Raw genomic sequence first — 16,815 nt, 5'->3', positions numbered from 1 at the left:
GTGCTTAAAGTCACTTCTAAAAGCTCACTAATGGGGCGCTTGGGGGAGGACACCGTATTACTCCCCCCAATCCCTCCACCCACTTTTCCACCTAAACTCCAGACTCCAGACGGACTTTGGTGGAGCAAAGACTTGGAACAAAGTCAACAAGTTTTAACAACAATGTGACACATTTTCCATGCAGAAAAAAAAAATCCACCAACCCAACCTTCCTGGACTATTTTCACCACACTGAGTTGTAACTGAAAACCATGTTGTCGAGTCAATGCATCTTGGCGGTGCTCTTGTGCGCTCAGGCGGTCCTCGGCTTCTCGGTGGCCGGCCATCAGCAGCAGCAACCGCCGCTGGTGAGCACCTGCGAGGCCAACGGTAGCGTCTACTACGTGGGGGAGTGGTACTTCCTGGACTCGGACCAGTGCACCCAGTGCGAGTGCACCGCCGAGGGCCCGGAGTGTGCCCGCACCGAGTGCACCAGCCTGCCGGCGGCGTGCATCCATGTGAGCCATTACCCCAGCGACTGCTGCCCCCGCTGCGAGAGGATCGGCTGCGAGTACCGGGGGGTGGTCTACGACCTTGGGCAGAACTTCCAGGTAAGACCCTGGTGGAGCCTCCGCGACTCCTCCACCGTGATGGTCATAAATAAAAAGTAAGAAGAGTAACAACTATCGATTGAATAATATTTGTTTTAAATATTAATTTAAAAAAAGTGAAAATGAATAATGAGAAAATAATACAACAATATTCAAAAGTACATTTTAAAATATATATTAAAAATAAATACCAGGAGTACAGCAATCCAAAACAAACTCACCTAAATAGTTCAAATTAATACAATATTAAAAACGACCCCCATAAAATAAATGTAAAAAGTCATAATTGTTTTGAAAGAGGTCATAAAAGTGAAAAAAAATCCCTTAATAGCTAGCAGTTAATACCCTTTTTAAAATGACAAATACAGGAAAAACATTTAAAATGTTGACTGTATAGTCTCAAGATGTAGTTGGAAAAAAAGTGAAAACAATTCATTCAATGACTGTAAATGAATACAATGGCATTAAAAAGTACAAAATTAAAAATATATTTAAAAACATTTAGGTGTAAATAACTACATAATCACTTTACTGTAATACAAAATTTTAAAATGCCTCCCGAAATAAAACAGTCTTTAATGCAATTTTTTTAAAATGATTTCCCCAATAAAAGTGGAAGAAAAATATTAAATTCATTCAAATTAATACATTTTTAGAAAATATCTTTTAAAAATTTATTATCTACACATTGATGGTATCGAAGGAACAGAACATCGCTGTGAATTACTCACAAGTGTAGTTGTAGGAACCTAGTGGCAAGTTAGTGTATTACACATTCAACTACAACCCACCGAACACGTTTTTTTTCACTTTTTACTTGAAAGAGATATTTAGACGCATGTTCATGTCACATTGTGAAAAAAAAAGTGAGAATGAAATATGTGATCATGTTTCATGCACACTGCACGTCTTCGGCACTTACCAGCAAATGTCGCCCCCTATTGAAAGTGGGAGTTACTGGACACTTCAATAGGGACACTTACATTCTACAGGACGGACTGTCTAGTGATTCGAAGGGTGACAGCTTGCCCACTATGTATTTTTAAAAGCAGAACGTCTACTTAATACAATTAATATGAAGTTAAATGAAAAATATAACCTCAGGTATTAATTGAAACGTATGGTTTTCCATATTTTGGCTGCGTAAGACTCAAAATGCTACCAACTGCCACTAGAACCAGAAGCAACATTGAAAAATTGATCAGCTGCAGGTATGTAAAGCATATTGACTTGTGTGTTTCCAAGCCAAGCGAATGCGAGCAATGTACGTGCGACATCTCTGGCATCGCCCGCTGTTTGGTGGCCGACTGCGCGCCCCCACCGTGCGTCAACCCTGTGTACCAGCCCGGCAAGTGCTGCCCTGAGTGCAAGGAGGGTGAGAATCCACGCCAGTTTTAAATAATACAGTCACATTCAAGCTGGGTACGGGCCAACCTCGTTACAATGTACCCCGTTCATGTTTTCACCCATTTAACGTTCACAATTAAAAGTCCCGATTTCACGTAATCCATTTTCCATGTTTCACTTGTGCTTACAATAGAAAATAAAGTGCCTGTTTGACTCCCTTCAGGTCCAAACTGCTACACGGACTCATCCCGCAGTCGGGTGATTGCCGCCGGCGAGCCAGTCTGGGTGGACTCGTGCACCAAGTGTCGTTGCCATGACGGCCAGGATGCCGGCTACTGGGAGGGCAACCGGCTGGCCACCTGCTCCCGCCTCAAAAATTGCACGCCCGAGCAGTCCAAGACACAAAACTGACACGCTCACTCAAAATATGTCTTTAAGTAAAAAGGTTTGTGGGGCAAAAAAGACTTCCGCCATATAGTAGTGACTGTTGAAATTACAACTGAGAACCACAGTCAACCCCTGAAAATTCGCAGTTCTCGTATTTGCAGATTCATTTTTGTCCCAATATTTTTTTTTCACATTTTGTATTCTCCTGTTTTTTCCGGGATTTTTTTCCCACCCCACTTTGCATCGTTTCTTGTGGGGAAAATATAGTGAATGTTTTTCAGCATTTTGTGAAGAATTAATTGGTTTAAAAAAAAAAAAAAAAGTTGCCTATCCTTGCTGTACGCAGTGCCGGTGCTAGCATGATTGCGCCCTGAGCTCCTCATATAATATTTTAGATGTCAGTTAAACATTGACAAGAATTGGAACATATACACATTGTTCAATTAATTAACAACATGACTCAGTTATCTTTTGAAGAAAATTATTCAAGACATTCACATTATGAACGCATTCCCTATTTTAACATTTTCATGTATACTTGCCAACACCTTTCCACAGCTCTCCCAGTGTTCAAAGTAAGCTAACAACCGAGCAGCTATAAATAAGGATACACTAGTAAAATTGACTGCAAAAATGACAAAGTAAAACAAAACTGTCGGCGCTAGCTTAAATAGCTAATGTTAGCGAACGTAGCCTGGAAATTGCAGTACAATGAGACGTAAAACTCAAAAATATATATTGATCCGGATTAACGGGAAAAATGAGATCAATTTTAAGACCTGTTCAAAGGGGGAATCGTCCACCAGGGGGCGCAAATTCCCTGTCCAAACTGCAATGACATTGTAACTTTTTGGGGAATTGGCCGTTTGTTTCCGTTTCCAAGAGTGGCCATCCTTACTTACTTCGCTGAGCAGTTGGGATGATTTAATAAAAGCTACATTGTGGCTTTGTGCATTTACAAATCTGTGTTTTTTTACAGATGTAATATTGCAGAATGCCATATCACAGGGCAATTTTTTTGGGGTGTTGCCAACCTGTTGCCACATACACATCAAACATGCGAAGAAAAGCCAAGTTTTTAAAGTTCATCCAGTGAGTTAAGGGGAAAAAAAGCAGCAAGCAACAACCTCTGGTTGTCCTTTGAGAACCAGACTAAAATTGTTACATGCATCCCTATTTATTATTTATTAGTTGACAGGATATTTTCCTGCTGTGTGAACCAGGTGAACTGTGTCATTCACACCAAATCTGTAATGTCCAACAATCTGTGAACGAGATAAATTCAGTTTATACGAGATGTGCGTTAACGGCTTAGCATAGTAAAGCCATGGTACACCGGTAAGGTCACGTAAATTTTTTTAGCAAAGCAATAAATCCAGTTTTTAAAGCCGTCCTGACCGCGTTGAGCTTCTCTAATGTCAGTGGCATGAACGTCAAGTGGCTTCATTGAATGCAACGTTGAGGAATTGACTGCCTTTGTAATGGCTCCATATGGAAATGAAGAAATAGACTTTTCCTCAAATCAATAATGCTGTAGCAAGAAAGAATATGGACTTACTGAGTTCCTATGCTATCAAGCTTCGACACAAAGCTTCATTGATTGGAGTGACAGAGAGGCGGGTGCAATGTGATACTGGATTGAGGGTGCGTTAAAATATTCTCAATTGAAGTCGCGTTTTTCCATTACACAACTCTGGGCAAGCGCAAAACCCTGCCGCATGAGATCAATTTACTAATCCAGTGATTTTCAGGTTTATTTTGATAGTTTTAAGAAAAATGACAAAATGTGAAGAGTGATTTGAAAAAAATGTTTTAAACTCCTCGACAGTCACTTAACGACTCCAAATACAAAAAATGTAGAGTAAAACATTCTCAAAAATAAGTTGCAAAAGTGAAAGGAAAACTTGTAAAATATTCAAAAAAGAAACAACACACAAAATGCACAGATAATTCCAGTTCCAGTTAAATATAAATCAATATCAAAAAAACTCAAAAATTAAAAATATACATTGACAGTCTATGTACTGTATGTAACCCCCCCCCACAATGGTCAAGCATCTTTACAAAACAAAAGGTGCAAAAAAATCTCAAATTTTAAATGAAAAATTAGGAATAACTTCAAATCAAAAATATTAACAGCAAAATGATAACAGTATAAATAAAACTGACCAAAAAAGCTCACAGTAAAACAGTCATAAAAAATAGTAACAAAAGTGGGAGAAGCAAAATTCCCATGACCATCACAGGAACATTTTTAAAAGGACATGTAAAGTAAATTATGAATTCCTTTCACTGGTGAATTATTTTTTTAAAGTTAGCAATTACAAATAATCCACATCATAAAATATATTAAAAAAAGACAAATATGTAATATCAATCAAAATAAATGTCAACGGTATATAATTATTTTTAAAAAGTTGATCAATGTGTAAAAGGCAGTTAATTCCCCAAAATAAGAAAATGTCAAGAGTAAAATAATTGTAAAAAACAAAACTAATAATAACAATACAGGTACAGACAATATATCGCTTATTTTTATGATGACAGATCCTATATAAGCGTATTGAAAAACAATCTTATCTGTGCAAATTAACCTGGTCTGGAAGTGCATGAATTAAAAAAAAAAAAATCAGTACGTTTAAAAAAAAAAAAAAAAAATCAAACTTTACCAGCTGTATGACTTTGCCTCAGGCAGAAATAAAATCAACAAATGAGAGAATCATCATTCATTTTGAACCAGAAGTTTTATTCATTGTATAGAAAAATTAGTTTTGATATGACATAATGCATACTATATAAGATAACATTTTTAACATTCAATGTACAAAAAAAAAAAAAAAAAAAAAAACCATTGTTTGAATTTACAGAAGATATATTTTTTCAAATTTAAAAACGCCTTCGGGCCCAAACGTCCCGACACAGGAAGCCCGCCCTGTTGTAAGGAACAAAAACCCGCAAGTACGGCTTCACTTCAAACATCACAGCACTCCGAGTCCATTAGCAAACACGGAGCACTTCGCGGTGCGCCGCTGAAAGGAAAGGAAATGAATAGAAATGCGAAAACCCAACTCGGTGTAAATGTACACTGGGGGCCGCTCGCGTTTGCCCTTCACTCGCATCAAATCCAATTAGGTCTGACTGATGTGATGCAGTAAGCCTGCCTGCTGAGTGTCTTCTACTCTTCTAGTAACGATTTTGGAAGATTTCACCCCCCCACCCCCCACCCACAAAATGCAGCAATTCGTAAACACTGGATTCTTTTTGGCATGGATATGGAAAAAGATATCTCCAAATTTCTAGTATATATTTGTTTAGGTACCTGTTCTTTACCTCAGCATTTGTTTTTCTGGCAATTTTTTGACTTCCTTTTTTTTTTTTAATTCCTTACACGTGAAAACATCTGAGTCGAAGTCTGTACTCGAGTCGAAACAGTACTTCTGCATTTAGACAGGTAAGTACAGTGAGAGTACTAAATGAAATCTAGCGATTTATTTATCGATTTATTTTTTTTTGGGGTTGACTAATTCCCACTAAATTCTCATGCGAAAAATTCATTTGATGGATTTATTACTCATTGAGAGACTAAAAAGGCAAAATAAAATGGACTTAACATCAAGCAGAACTGACATTTCCTCATCAGGGGAAACGGGCTTGGTAGCACGGTGTGAATGCTTGTTTGTCTAAATGTAAAAAAACAAAAAAGTGAATACTTGAATAAACTTGCGCTTCATTAATTACTTAATTATATTATTATTTCAGAGCAGAATGTACTCTGTTCCAACGGCTACTATTACTGCACTTCATTGCCACCTTTATAAGAAACAAGACAAACTGACGAGTTTAAATGCCAAAGCCGACAAGTGTCATTCAGAAAAAAAACAAATAATAAAAATTGTGAATTTATAATTGCCGTCAGTTACACGCAGACTGGCCCCTGCAAATTGTGGGGGTCCCCCTCTACTATGAACTGAACTGGGATTTTAGGATTAAGGTTAATGAAAGCTTTTGGTGTCATCGGCATAGATAGGTGACTTTTTTTTTTTTTTGTATTTGTAATTTTTCTGTAAACATTACAAATGATCCAGTTCAATCAAGCCAGTCGTCCCAAGCTAACATATGGCAGCTGTAACCGCACACAAGCTTTTGTCGCCTCAATAAACCGAACCACTTAATGACTTTATAACATTTTATATTGCCTCATTACCCAATCGAGAATATTGTCCAGGGGTGGGTGGGGTGTCTGGGGGGGGTTGCATTTGGTTGCTCTTGGTGGCACTAAAGCCTGCAGTGAGATTTGCAAGAAGGAGAGCAGAAAAGGTCAACGAGACTGTGCAAAGGCAATCAAAGGTGATAACATGCAAAAACAAAACATTCTGTAAAAAGAAGGGAAGACAGCGTGAATGAGCGAATGCGTGCGTGCGCTCCAGAGAGGACTCCTTTCACCTTGAGGAGAGAAAAAAAAACAACAACACAACCTTGAGGCGAAAATAAGTCTATCCAACACATGAGGGTTTTCTTTTTCTCCCCTCTCAAGACCACCAAAGTGGAAGCTTACAAAAAAGAAAAAAAACATGTTTTTTTTACGGTTCATTATTTAAAAACATGTCTTTCAATTCATAGAAAATAAATCCTGAAGGCATCGGCTCGGTGTATACAGTATATGTACTGTAAATATATGTAGGCGACAAGAGGGTGACAGTGTCAGAACAGCAACAACAAAAAAGGAGATTAAAGCATAAAAAGCACTCTTGGATATGTTTCGTGTGGGAAATGATGATGGGCAGCACCATGTGCCAGTAGTAGTTTAAAAAAAAAATACTGATAAGAAATCTTACACCAGCCCACGCCGAGAATTGAAAATTTCCACCAGCTTTGTTCACTTCCTCCAAATGGAGTTTTTTCATGAGCCAGTCAGTCAGAGGGAGGGGATAAAGTAACAAAATAAAGGCCATATTATTATATCTATAATCGTCCACAGCCGCATATATGAAATAAAAACACAGTCAAATAAAAAGCGTTGAGCAATAAATAGCAATAAATCATGGACAGGTGTTGAAAAAAATAAATGTAACTAGATGTAGCCAATAGGTAAGAGAAATGAAGTAAAGCAAAATCATTCAAGATAAAAAGAATACGTGTGCGCTTCGGTGTGCACCCACAGGCATAGAAATAAAAATTTGGAGGAAGATGGGAAAAGCATGACGACCTCACGTCACGTCAAATCAGATCATCATTAGAATAAAACAAGCTCATTTGCCTTCTCTATTCGAATGATCAGAACAAAAGGGTTCAATCTTCAGTGATGCCAGTTTCAAACGCTTGCCCCTTCAGCTTCAACATATACCGTATTTTCCGCACTAAAAGGCGCACCTAAAAGCCTTCCATTTTTGTAAAAGCTCACAGCGCGCCTTAAAATCCGATGCGCCTTGTGTATGGTCATTACGGTAATATGTCGACCCCAAAATGGCTCCTTGCTCGAGACATGCTTACAAAACAGAGTTCAAACTTAAGTCGATCGGAGACGCAGTTGAACACGGAAAATAGAGCAGCGGCAAGAGAGTTCAACGTTAACGAGTCAGTTATAATTTGCTGTTGGTTACGTGAACTGTGCCGCTGCTTTATTAAATAAGTTTTACTGACATCTCATCGTTCTGTTGGTCTTTCCTTGAGCGTAGCTCCATCTAGTGGATGCATTGTAGATTGCGTCTTATAAAGCGGTGCGCTCAATGTACGAAAATATTACAAAATAGGCCATTCATTGAAGGTGCGCCTCATATTCCAGTGCGCCTTTTAGTGTGGAAAATACGGTATTCATGTCGCAGAAGTTGCTCCCATAACTTTGAGTTAAAAAAAACAAAACACTAATGTCCCAGCATAGCCCCGATGAGGGAGATGCAGGCACGATACATTCATTCAATAACGCCAAAGGCTTTGATTTTGGAATATTTTCAACTCGCACAAGATAATGTACAGAGAGGTGAGCCAGAGTGGCCTTTTTACGTACGCCTGTCGTACGCTAATTCTTCGTAAACAGGTGGAAAGTGGCACCCCGTGAGCTTCTTGATGAATGACTCCCCCATCTCGCAGATGTCCACATCAATCTCGATACCATCACGTTTTTTGCCGTCGACGTTTCAAAACTTCTACTGCCACTTTGTGGTCTTGCCATCACTCATTTTAATGGCTTTGGCCATTTTTTTGGGACCTTAAGCCTCGAGGGCCCTTTTCCATGTCCTCCATTTCAGTCCACGAAACTCCCGCTTGACACCATTCATCAAACTTTGCCCCCTTTCCCCCATTGAAAAGTTGTCCAGAGGCTTACAAGTGCAAGTCAACGTGTTCAAAAAAAAAAAAAAAAAAAGATTCCTCGCCTTGATGTGCTTGTGACTTCCCTTTGTGCGTCCATCCCAATCCCGACCTACCTTCCGTCTATCCCTTGAAAGGCCGCGGTGGCGCTTTGCCGATCTCGACTGAAACGTTAGTGTACAGCGGGTACCTTTTCATCTGCACCACTCGGTAGGTGAGTGAGCTGATGCCGTCCTTCTTCATGGTGTTCTTGGTGTTCTGGATTTTATTGAATCTGGACAAACAGAAGAAGGTCCAATCATCATTATCAGACTCTTGGACAAAGCGTCGCTAACTTCAATGTGTTCCGCAAAGAGGCTGGAACTCAATTTACTTTAACAGTGGTGCCTTGAAATATGAGCTACTGCTTCAGAGAATAAGAATAAAAAAATAAAAAAAAACAAACAAAAGCCCTGAAACAGGGCTGGACAAAAAAATGATAGTACCGCTATAAAAAGATTGGAAATATTTATTAGCATCGCAGTTGTCTTCAAACTTGTTATCAGTCAGTCGGCCCATTTAAAGGGTGACGAGTTGCCACTGTGCTGCTTGGTGACATGGTGGTTACCACACTAAACATGGACCAGAGGAAGTGAAGGAGAGAATTGTCTTAGGAGATTAGAAAGAAAATTACAGACAATTACGTTCAAGGAAAAGGTGATAAGACCGTCTCGAAGTAGCTTGATGCTTCTGCAGCTACAGTTGCACATATTATTCAGAAATTTAAGATTTGGTTTGAATTGGCAGAGGGGTACCAACCATTTTTTCCCCCACGTGTATCTATCTATAACGTGTCTCATGTAACAATGGCTCTAGAAGCGAGGTGCAAATACTGAACCCGTATTGAACCGAATCTGAATTGCCACAAGCTAGGGCTGGAGGTTTATTTACTCAAATGCAGCAGGGAGAGGCCTCAACGGCTTTTACGGTCTTAAAAAGCAGAACATTCAACAATCGGAACAAGAACGCCAAGGGGCTTGTTTTGCGACACGATCGACAGCGCGATCCATCACAAGTTTGTCAAGTGAGGCCAGAGTGTCGTTGCATCACAAATCGTTCTCACGTGGGAAATTGGCGAGCAGAGAAGACGGGAAACGAGCAGAAGAATGCATCAGCTTGCCGAGCAGCAGCTGATGCAACCTCATCCAACGCAAACCAGGCTGCAATGCGGTTTTCTTTTTCTCTCTCTCTCCCTTTTCTCTCTCTCTCTCTCTTGTCAGCCGATGACAATCCATTCCATTCTGGAGATGATATGTGTGATGACAAATCTAACTAATTGATGGTAAAAATATTCTCGCTATTGTTGAGGAATTACTATTCCGATCAATTTGATTCTGAAGATTGTATTTTTGGTTTGTGTGTTGGAGGGGTACACACATACTGAAAATCAGGCTGAGTTTAATCTAACCCTAACCCACTAACTTTATGATCATTGTGTTTCTTGACTAGATTAGCCCCAATATATCAATATTCCAGTGAACTTCATTGCGGGGCTTTTTGTTGGTTTGAGTCAAATGAGGCCCACATGACAGAAAAGAAAAATGGAGGCGGAATGAACTCGGAGATAAAATTATATTTGACCGGGAAAAAAAACTGACAGATGGATGGAGGAAGATATGCTGATATTAAAAAAATAATGAAATTTTCAGATAAATCCGTCATTGAGCAGATAGATTTAAGTCATGGAATAATCCCCCAGGTACATATAGAGAATATTCGATGCCCTCAATTTGCATGCCGTGAAACAACTCCAACAGAGGTTCATTTTAATTTGATGTACTTCCGAGATGTGCATGTTGTACCATATTGGACATATCATTAGGTCCAGCCCCATCTCATGAGATTCCCGTAAGAGCTGCATTGAGAATGTTTGACGGACACTGTCAGAGCACTAATATATATTCATATTAGTGATACATTGAAAACTGCGGTCGCACTGGTTTAGAAGTGCACTTTAATGATGGATACATCATTAGCCTGATCCACCGTAACTGAGCTAATAGCTCCATCGTCTCATTCGTAGTGGAACTGCAGTAAATCGCCCTAATTGAGTCCACGGAGGGAAAATACAAGACATTTTAAAATCCATACACAAACACGAGGAGACTGAACATATAAATCGAATAGTGAACATGCCTGGGTGAGTAATTTATATGGATACTTGTGTGCGCATGTGTGTGCGTGTGTGTGTGTGCGTATGTGTGAGAGAGAGTGTGAGTGAGTGTGTATGCGCGTGCGCAGGTAATGAATATGCCTCCTTTCTTGCTCGTGCTGGCCCGAGATCTCATCGTTATGCCTCGCCATGGTCGACGAACTCAGCGAATGGACTTTTGTTTGAGTGAATAAGAGCGCGCGCGTGTGTGTATATGTGTGTGTGTGTGTGTGTGTGTGTATAAAAGAGAGAGAGAGAGAGAGAGAGAGAGAGAGAGAGAGAAATTCTAGCTAGCTAGCTATATAGCTAGCTAAATAGCTAGCTAGCTAGATAGATACTGAGTGTGTGTGTGTGTGTGAGAGTGTGTGTGTTATATATATATATATATATATATATATATATATATATATATATTGTATGGAATGTAGTCCATTCGTCCCATCATAGTGTTTGTACAATTGTTGTGTTTGGCTAAGAAATATTCAAAAGGATTTTAGAGGATCACATATCAAGAGCCACACTCCCATCACTCCATAGAGGTATGCATCATTTAGTTTGTCCCATACCACTTTATATTATTCATGCAGGTTTTTCCTTTATGGTATCAAAAGGTCATAATACCCAGCGTGCGCACGGCTTGCTCGAAAGACCGAAATTTCCCAAAATACAACTGCAGCCGTAAAATGGCTGCAATGGAGTCAGAGGTAAGCGCTGAATCTTAACGCTTGAGTACTTTTGTACCCTCTCGCCAAGAGACCAGGGAGCGTCTCTTTTCTATAAGTGGCAGCGTATGTTTCAGTCGTGGCGGTCGTGACGCTGAATGATTCATGCGCGAGATGGCGACGTGCATTCAGGACGAAGTGAATAAATAAAGCTGGAGGTCGTTCAACTCATTTGTCCAGTTATATGTTCAGAATTCAGTTATTTCAAACAGTATACAAGAAGACCTACATAAATGGCTTTTTGTATGTTACGGTGAATTCTATAATTCTCAATACAAAAAAAAAACAACATCCAAAGGTTCAGAAAAGCACAAGCACCATAGAAAATGGAAGGATGTGCTGTGAGTGTTCTGAACTCCTGTTTCCATGCTGAGCAGAATGATGTTCTCCAGGGGAGTTTCCGTCATGTGGACTTCGGTTCCCAGCGCTGTGGTGGAATTGTCATCTTTAAAGAGCGGCTTTGATGCTTACCGGCATATTATAAAATGGGAAAGGCGAGTGCAAGGAAAGAGAGGTTTTTCATAAAACAAAACCGAGATGGCTTTCCTGTGATGGGGCTCGGAAGGGCCAAGTTTGAGGTTGCAATTTTGACGAGCGCCATTTAAAGTGCTTCGCAGACAAGCATAAAACCTCCTCTTGTATAAATGACTTATTTGCCGGTGTGATGAATGAGACCCAATATGGTGGGATGAGGCATCGCAGGAACATTAATCAGAGGGAGTATAGCGCTTCACATTAAGCCGTTTAAACGGGGATTATCACCGTTTATTCTGTCTAAAGAGCACCCCCTCCACAGCCCCCTTCCTACATTCTAAACCACCACACCTGTGCCCACCCAGTACGATGACAAGCTCAACCAATGACGGCATCACGCATTTTGACAAGCTTCGCCAGGAGTCAAACCCCGAAAGCTCAAGTTTGATATTGATTGACAAAGATGAAAATTAAAGATATTTTTGCCATTATTGAAGTTTCTTTGAATTAATTTTATAAACGTATGATCTACTTTCAATTTCTTTTTTAAAACATTTTTGTTTATATTTCAAAAACAAAAATGTCTTTGTGGTTATTTCGTTACTTTTCGTAAACGATAATATCTTTGCTCCTGATGCATACTCAGTAGGTATGTGTTAATATCTCCAAACATGGGTATGACACAGTTCAAGGATAACGTTTAAAAAGCTCCTGACATTTAGAACCACGATGAAGCGTAAAAAAACTCCACTTTAACTTGTACTAGGTATATCTTTTTCAACTAGTGTCACAAAAAACAAAAGTAAAAGGCAAAAAAAAAAAAAACCAAACAAAAAAAAAAAAATGGCCAGAATTGTTTGGAGTGATAAACCTTCTACCCATCAACATCTTTCTACAGTTAGAATTAATCCATTCGAGGAAAATTTTTCCACACAGCCCTTCAATTGTACGACATCGGTGATGTCTTACATTTGTTACTACAAGCTAAACGTCCACCTTCATAAATGAGATCACGTCACGGTGCATAAAAATGAAGCCAAATGGGACGTCAGACGTCCGACAGCGACATCTTGAAAACAATCTGTGGAGTGAATGAGATGACGTCTAAGGCGGGGCAGGTGCGTATCGCATGTCATCCATCATAGTTTTAAGTGCGTGCGGTGTCTGTAATTGCCTGCCAAAAACCACACGGCTCCAAATGGGAGCGTCTCGTCTGCTCGCCTTCAACCAAATCAATAAATGAGCCACCAGACGGGCTCGAAGTCATTGCGCTCCGCGCTCGATTCCGGTTATGCCTCCGTGAGTCACACTGACTGCACAAAAACAACGCTACCAAAGGATGCTACTGTATTTATTTGGACAGCCATGAATTATTCATGGCGTAGTGGCGGGCCTAGGATAGTGCTTTTTTTTTAAAGATGGAACTAGCTTCATTTTGTTTGTTTTTGTTTTTTTGTTAACATCGCTCATAAATATTTTGCTCTTGGAAGATCTTTGAGAGGGGAAATGGGATTTGGACTCAAGTTGTGTCTTCGCATGTAACTTTGCTCCATTCAAGCAGAATACAAACCTTTCTAAAAGTGAAAACGCTACATTTCCCCATAAAAAAACCCAAATATTTTACTGTACAAACAATGTATCCAGCAAAGAAATGTTCTGAAATAAACACATTACAATTTGATGTGAAAACTCAATATTTTGCCCTGACAATCCAATGCTTCAAAAAAAAATCACCATATCTTCCCATGATAACGAGATCTAGAAATTCAAAACACATGTATGTGAATTTTAGGTGATGATTGACAACAGTTTTCTTACGGTCCCCGTACGCACCTCCTCAGGCAGAACCTCAAGATTGCATTCTGAAAATGTTTCTCCGGTGTGGGGTGGTGGGGGTGTGGGGGGGGGGGGGGGGGGATTAGGGACACGCTGCTCTCAGCTGTCAAACTTCGTGGCCATGTTTGTGCTGGTGTGTCATTAGCGAATTTGTGAATAGGACATGAAGACAATTTAAGATGCTATCAGTGGCCGTAGTTCATTCTTTGTGAATTTGGCCATATATTTTGCAATTCAAACAATATTCGGGATGAAAGCACTATATTTAGCAAATATGCATTATCTAAAAAAAACAAAAAAAGGTACAGTTTGCGGAACATGAACGGCAACGCGGTACCTTTGAGGGTTGGGCTCGTTGTGTTTGTCTCTCTCGTGTTTAATCATTCGGTAGCGGCCGATGCGCACGTCCGGTCTGGACACCTTCATCCCGTTCAGAGTGATCCTGCAACACACACGTGGTAGCAAGCGTGAGATGGCAATAAGACGGAATAAGAAGCACAAGTTATTGCGCTGCGCCTTCTCCAAGCAGTCCTCCACTCTATTGCTTTCATGCAATTAACTCCACCGTCGGGCACAGAAGAGGAGAGTGGAAAGTTCCCCGTGAATCCAATCAAATTTGTCGTGCAGACTGGAATTTGGGGCGATTATTGGAGCAGTGGGGAAAGTGGTTTGAGCATGCGGATACATGTTGGACAGTCCAATCTGAATCAGACAATTAAAAGACGATCAAATGGACAAATTGCTTGTATTTGTCCAAGATAATAGCCTCGCAAGAAAAGCTTGACTTTAAATCTTTTTTGCGCCAAAATGTGGAGTGACCTGCATGAAATGACCTTTCGAACCACTTCAGTCAACGACACTGAAAAACTCTTGAATTAATCGTTCTTTTCTTTTGCTTCTCACTCTGAATCACAATTTGGATGTTTGCGTGTGAGCCTCTCAAGAAATAAACAAATTCGTTTATATTCTTACACACATACTGTAAACACGTCACATGCATAATGTTAGGGTACATATATAATGTAAACACATCTGTCCATCAAGTTTATTCTACTTCATGAAAACTATCGAAATAACTAAAACTGAAAATAAAAATCATGAAGGACACAGTAAAAAAAAATGCTTTAAAAAAATGAAAGCCGAAACTAGATCTTACATTCATAAGACTAACTATAGTTCGGGCAATAAGATCAATTTTAGTATTGCTGTACGTCTGTACAGAAGAAGGAAGGTCATTTCTTTGAGAATTGTAGTTTACTCAACATTTTTTTTTCAGTTGTACAGGCTTTAGGTAAAGCAAAAGAAATTAAACTTGCGTGCGCCACATGAGTGACATTTCAAAGCAATCGATGCAGCAGATGTTGGATAACATGGTCAACACCAAACAGGGCGAACTGGATCAACGTGTGCAAAATCACACCAGATTCTACACTGAAAGTGTGTGAATTCAGCAGCTTGTCCAAAATGGGCGTTGAAGGACATATTCCTTACGAGCGCTCTTCGAAAGGCTTTTAAAGCAGCCAGCCATGACAAGGAGAGGGAGGGTGTGCGTGTGCGTGTGCGTGTGTGTGTGTGTGTGTGTGTGTGTGTGTGTGTGTGTGTGTATATATGTCTGTTAGCACTTAATGCGAGGCCACCCATAACCTTCACACACGGCAGCTTAAAGCAAGTTGGATTTATTGCCTTTTTAATGTCGCTCCAAATGCAAATGGCAATCTCAGCCAGAATCTAAAAGCTTTAACTTAGGTGAGAAAAATAGAACAAGGAGATGTGATTGTGACATGAACATCCTGGTTCTTTTTTTTCCCCCTTGTCGCCGAGGGGGGGGTTAAACAGCGATAGAAGGCACAGTTACGCCGATGATGTGCTGTCTCGCCGAGTTTATTCGACAAAGTGAGCCTTTTCTGCGTCCAGCGGACACTCAAACAACTTCAAACGGACCCAAGGGGTAGCTTTCCTATAGCAACTAAAGTATTAACTTTCCCTGGAAGAAAAAAAACTATAAAAATATGAATGGATTACAGTCACTGGAATAGCATCTCTGTGATTATCATGCTACTTTAGTGGCCTATAATATTGGTGGACACCTTGTTTTGTGTAAGTATTTGTGTTGTGAAGAGAACTGCCGTGAATGTCAGCCACTTTACATATTTATAAAGTATGATATTGTAGAGTGCTATTGTTCATGAAAAACATAAAATATTTTGTTGTTGTTTTTTTTTTTTTTGGGAGGCTGGAACGGATTAATGGTACTTCAGTTCATTTCAGTGGGAAAAGATGATTTGAGATATGAATGCTTTGAGTTCCGCGCATGGTCACGGAACAAATTCAACTTGTACTATAAAGGACCGATGTACGATAGACTGGAATAGCAGAGCTAGTCAAAGCATCTTTTTGCTGCGAAATGAAGCTCACCTGTTGTAGATATCGTCATCCTCTCCTCCCCAACCCCAGTACTCGTTGGGGAAGCCGTTGATCTTCAAGAACTGTTTTTTACTGAGGCCCGACACGCCCCCGAAGTAACCCGCATAGGGCAGCCTGGAGCAGACCACACAATGTCGTGAGCGATAACCCAACCCTACTTCATATGTATAGTGCAGTACTACATCAAACACAACAACGGGGTCATAAGGAAGCAGCTTTTCACCTGAAGCCAAACTTGTCCATGGCAATGGCGAAGTGTCGAGGCTGCTCGTAACAGTGATACAGATTGCGGTCGTCCATGGGGATCAGGTCCACATCGCTGAAAATGAAGCAGTTGTAGTCGCCGTCCTTTAGCGCCTCCGCGTAGCCAACGTTCAGCAGCTTGGCGCGGTTGAACGTGTCCTCGCCCAACTGTAAAAAGAATGGAAATGCCCACCATAAAGCTCATACTCAATGTTTTGTCCCTTTAATTTAGTAACTGTATGCTACTTGTCACTAACTTCGCTTCACGCTACAAAGCTATAGTTGACAAAGCTAC

General features: G+C 40.1%; 2 protein-coding genes across 4 annotated transcripts in view; one reads left to right on the top strand and one right to left on the bottom strand.

Moving 5' to 3' along the window:
- Positions 1 to 51: 51 nt before the first annotated feature.
- LOC109524080 (von Willebrand factor C domain-containing protein 2-like) lies at positions 52 to 3,717 on the top strand. The gene is made up of 3 exons (XM_019883668.1): positions 52 to 590; positions 1,836 to 1,965; positions 2,161 to 3,717. Exons 1-3 carry the CDS (start codon positions 252 to 254, stop codon positions 2,346 to 2,348), a joined length of 657 nt encoding a protein of 218 aa, XP_019739227.1. The 5' UTR covers positions 52 to 251; the 3' UTR covers positions 2,349 to 3,717.
- A 4,952-nt stretch (positions 3,718 to 8,669) lies between these two features.
- b4galt2 (UDP-Gal:betaGlcNAc beta 1,4- galactosyltransferase, polypeptide 2) overlaps positions 8,670 to 16,815 on the bottom strand; it is a 67,039-nt gene continuing 58,893 nt past the window's right edge. For 2 of the 3 annotated variants that reach the window (XM_019883660.1, XM_019883661.1), the window contains exons 5-8: positions 16,501 to 16,688; positions 16,269 to 16,391; positions 14,191 to 14,295; positions 8,754 to 8,904 (exon numbers count right to left, since the gene is read on the bottom strand). In XM_019883660.1, the coding sequence (XP_019739219.1) occupies positions 8,754 to 8,904; positions 14,191 to 14,295; positions 16,269 to 16,391; positions 16,501 to 16,688 (567 nt within the window). Of the gene's footprint in view, positions 8,905 to 14,190; positions 14,296 to 16,268; positions 16,392 to 16,500; positions 16,689 to 16,815 lie in introns of all 3 variants that reach the window. The other variant, XM_019883662.1, reaches the window with a different exon arrangement.

The sequence above is a fragment of the Hippocampus comes genome, unplaced genomic scaffold (genome assembly GCF_001891065.2).
Source record: "Hippocampus comes isolate QL1 unplaced genomic scaffold, H_comes_QL1_v1.1 scaffold159, whole genome shotgun sequence".
Classification (NCBI taxonomy): domain Eukaryota; kingdom Metazoa; phylum Chordata; class Actinopteri; order Syngnathiformes; family Syngnathidae; genus Hippocampus; species Hippocampus comes.
This window is presented reverse-complemented; position numbering and strand designations above follow the sequence as displayed.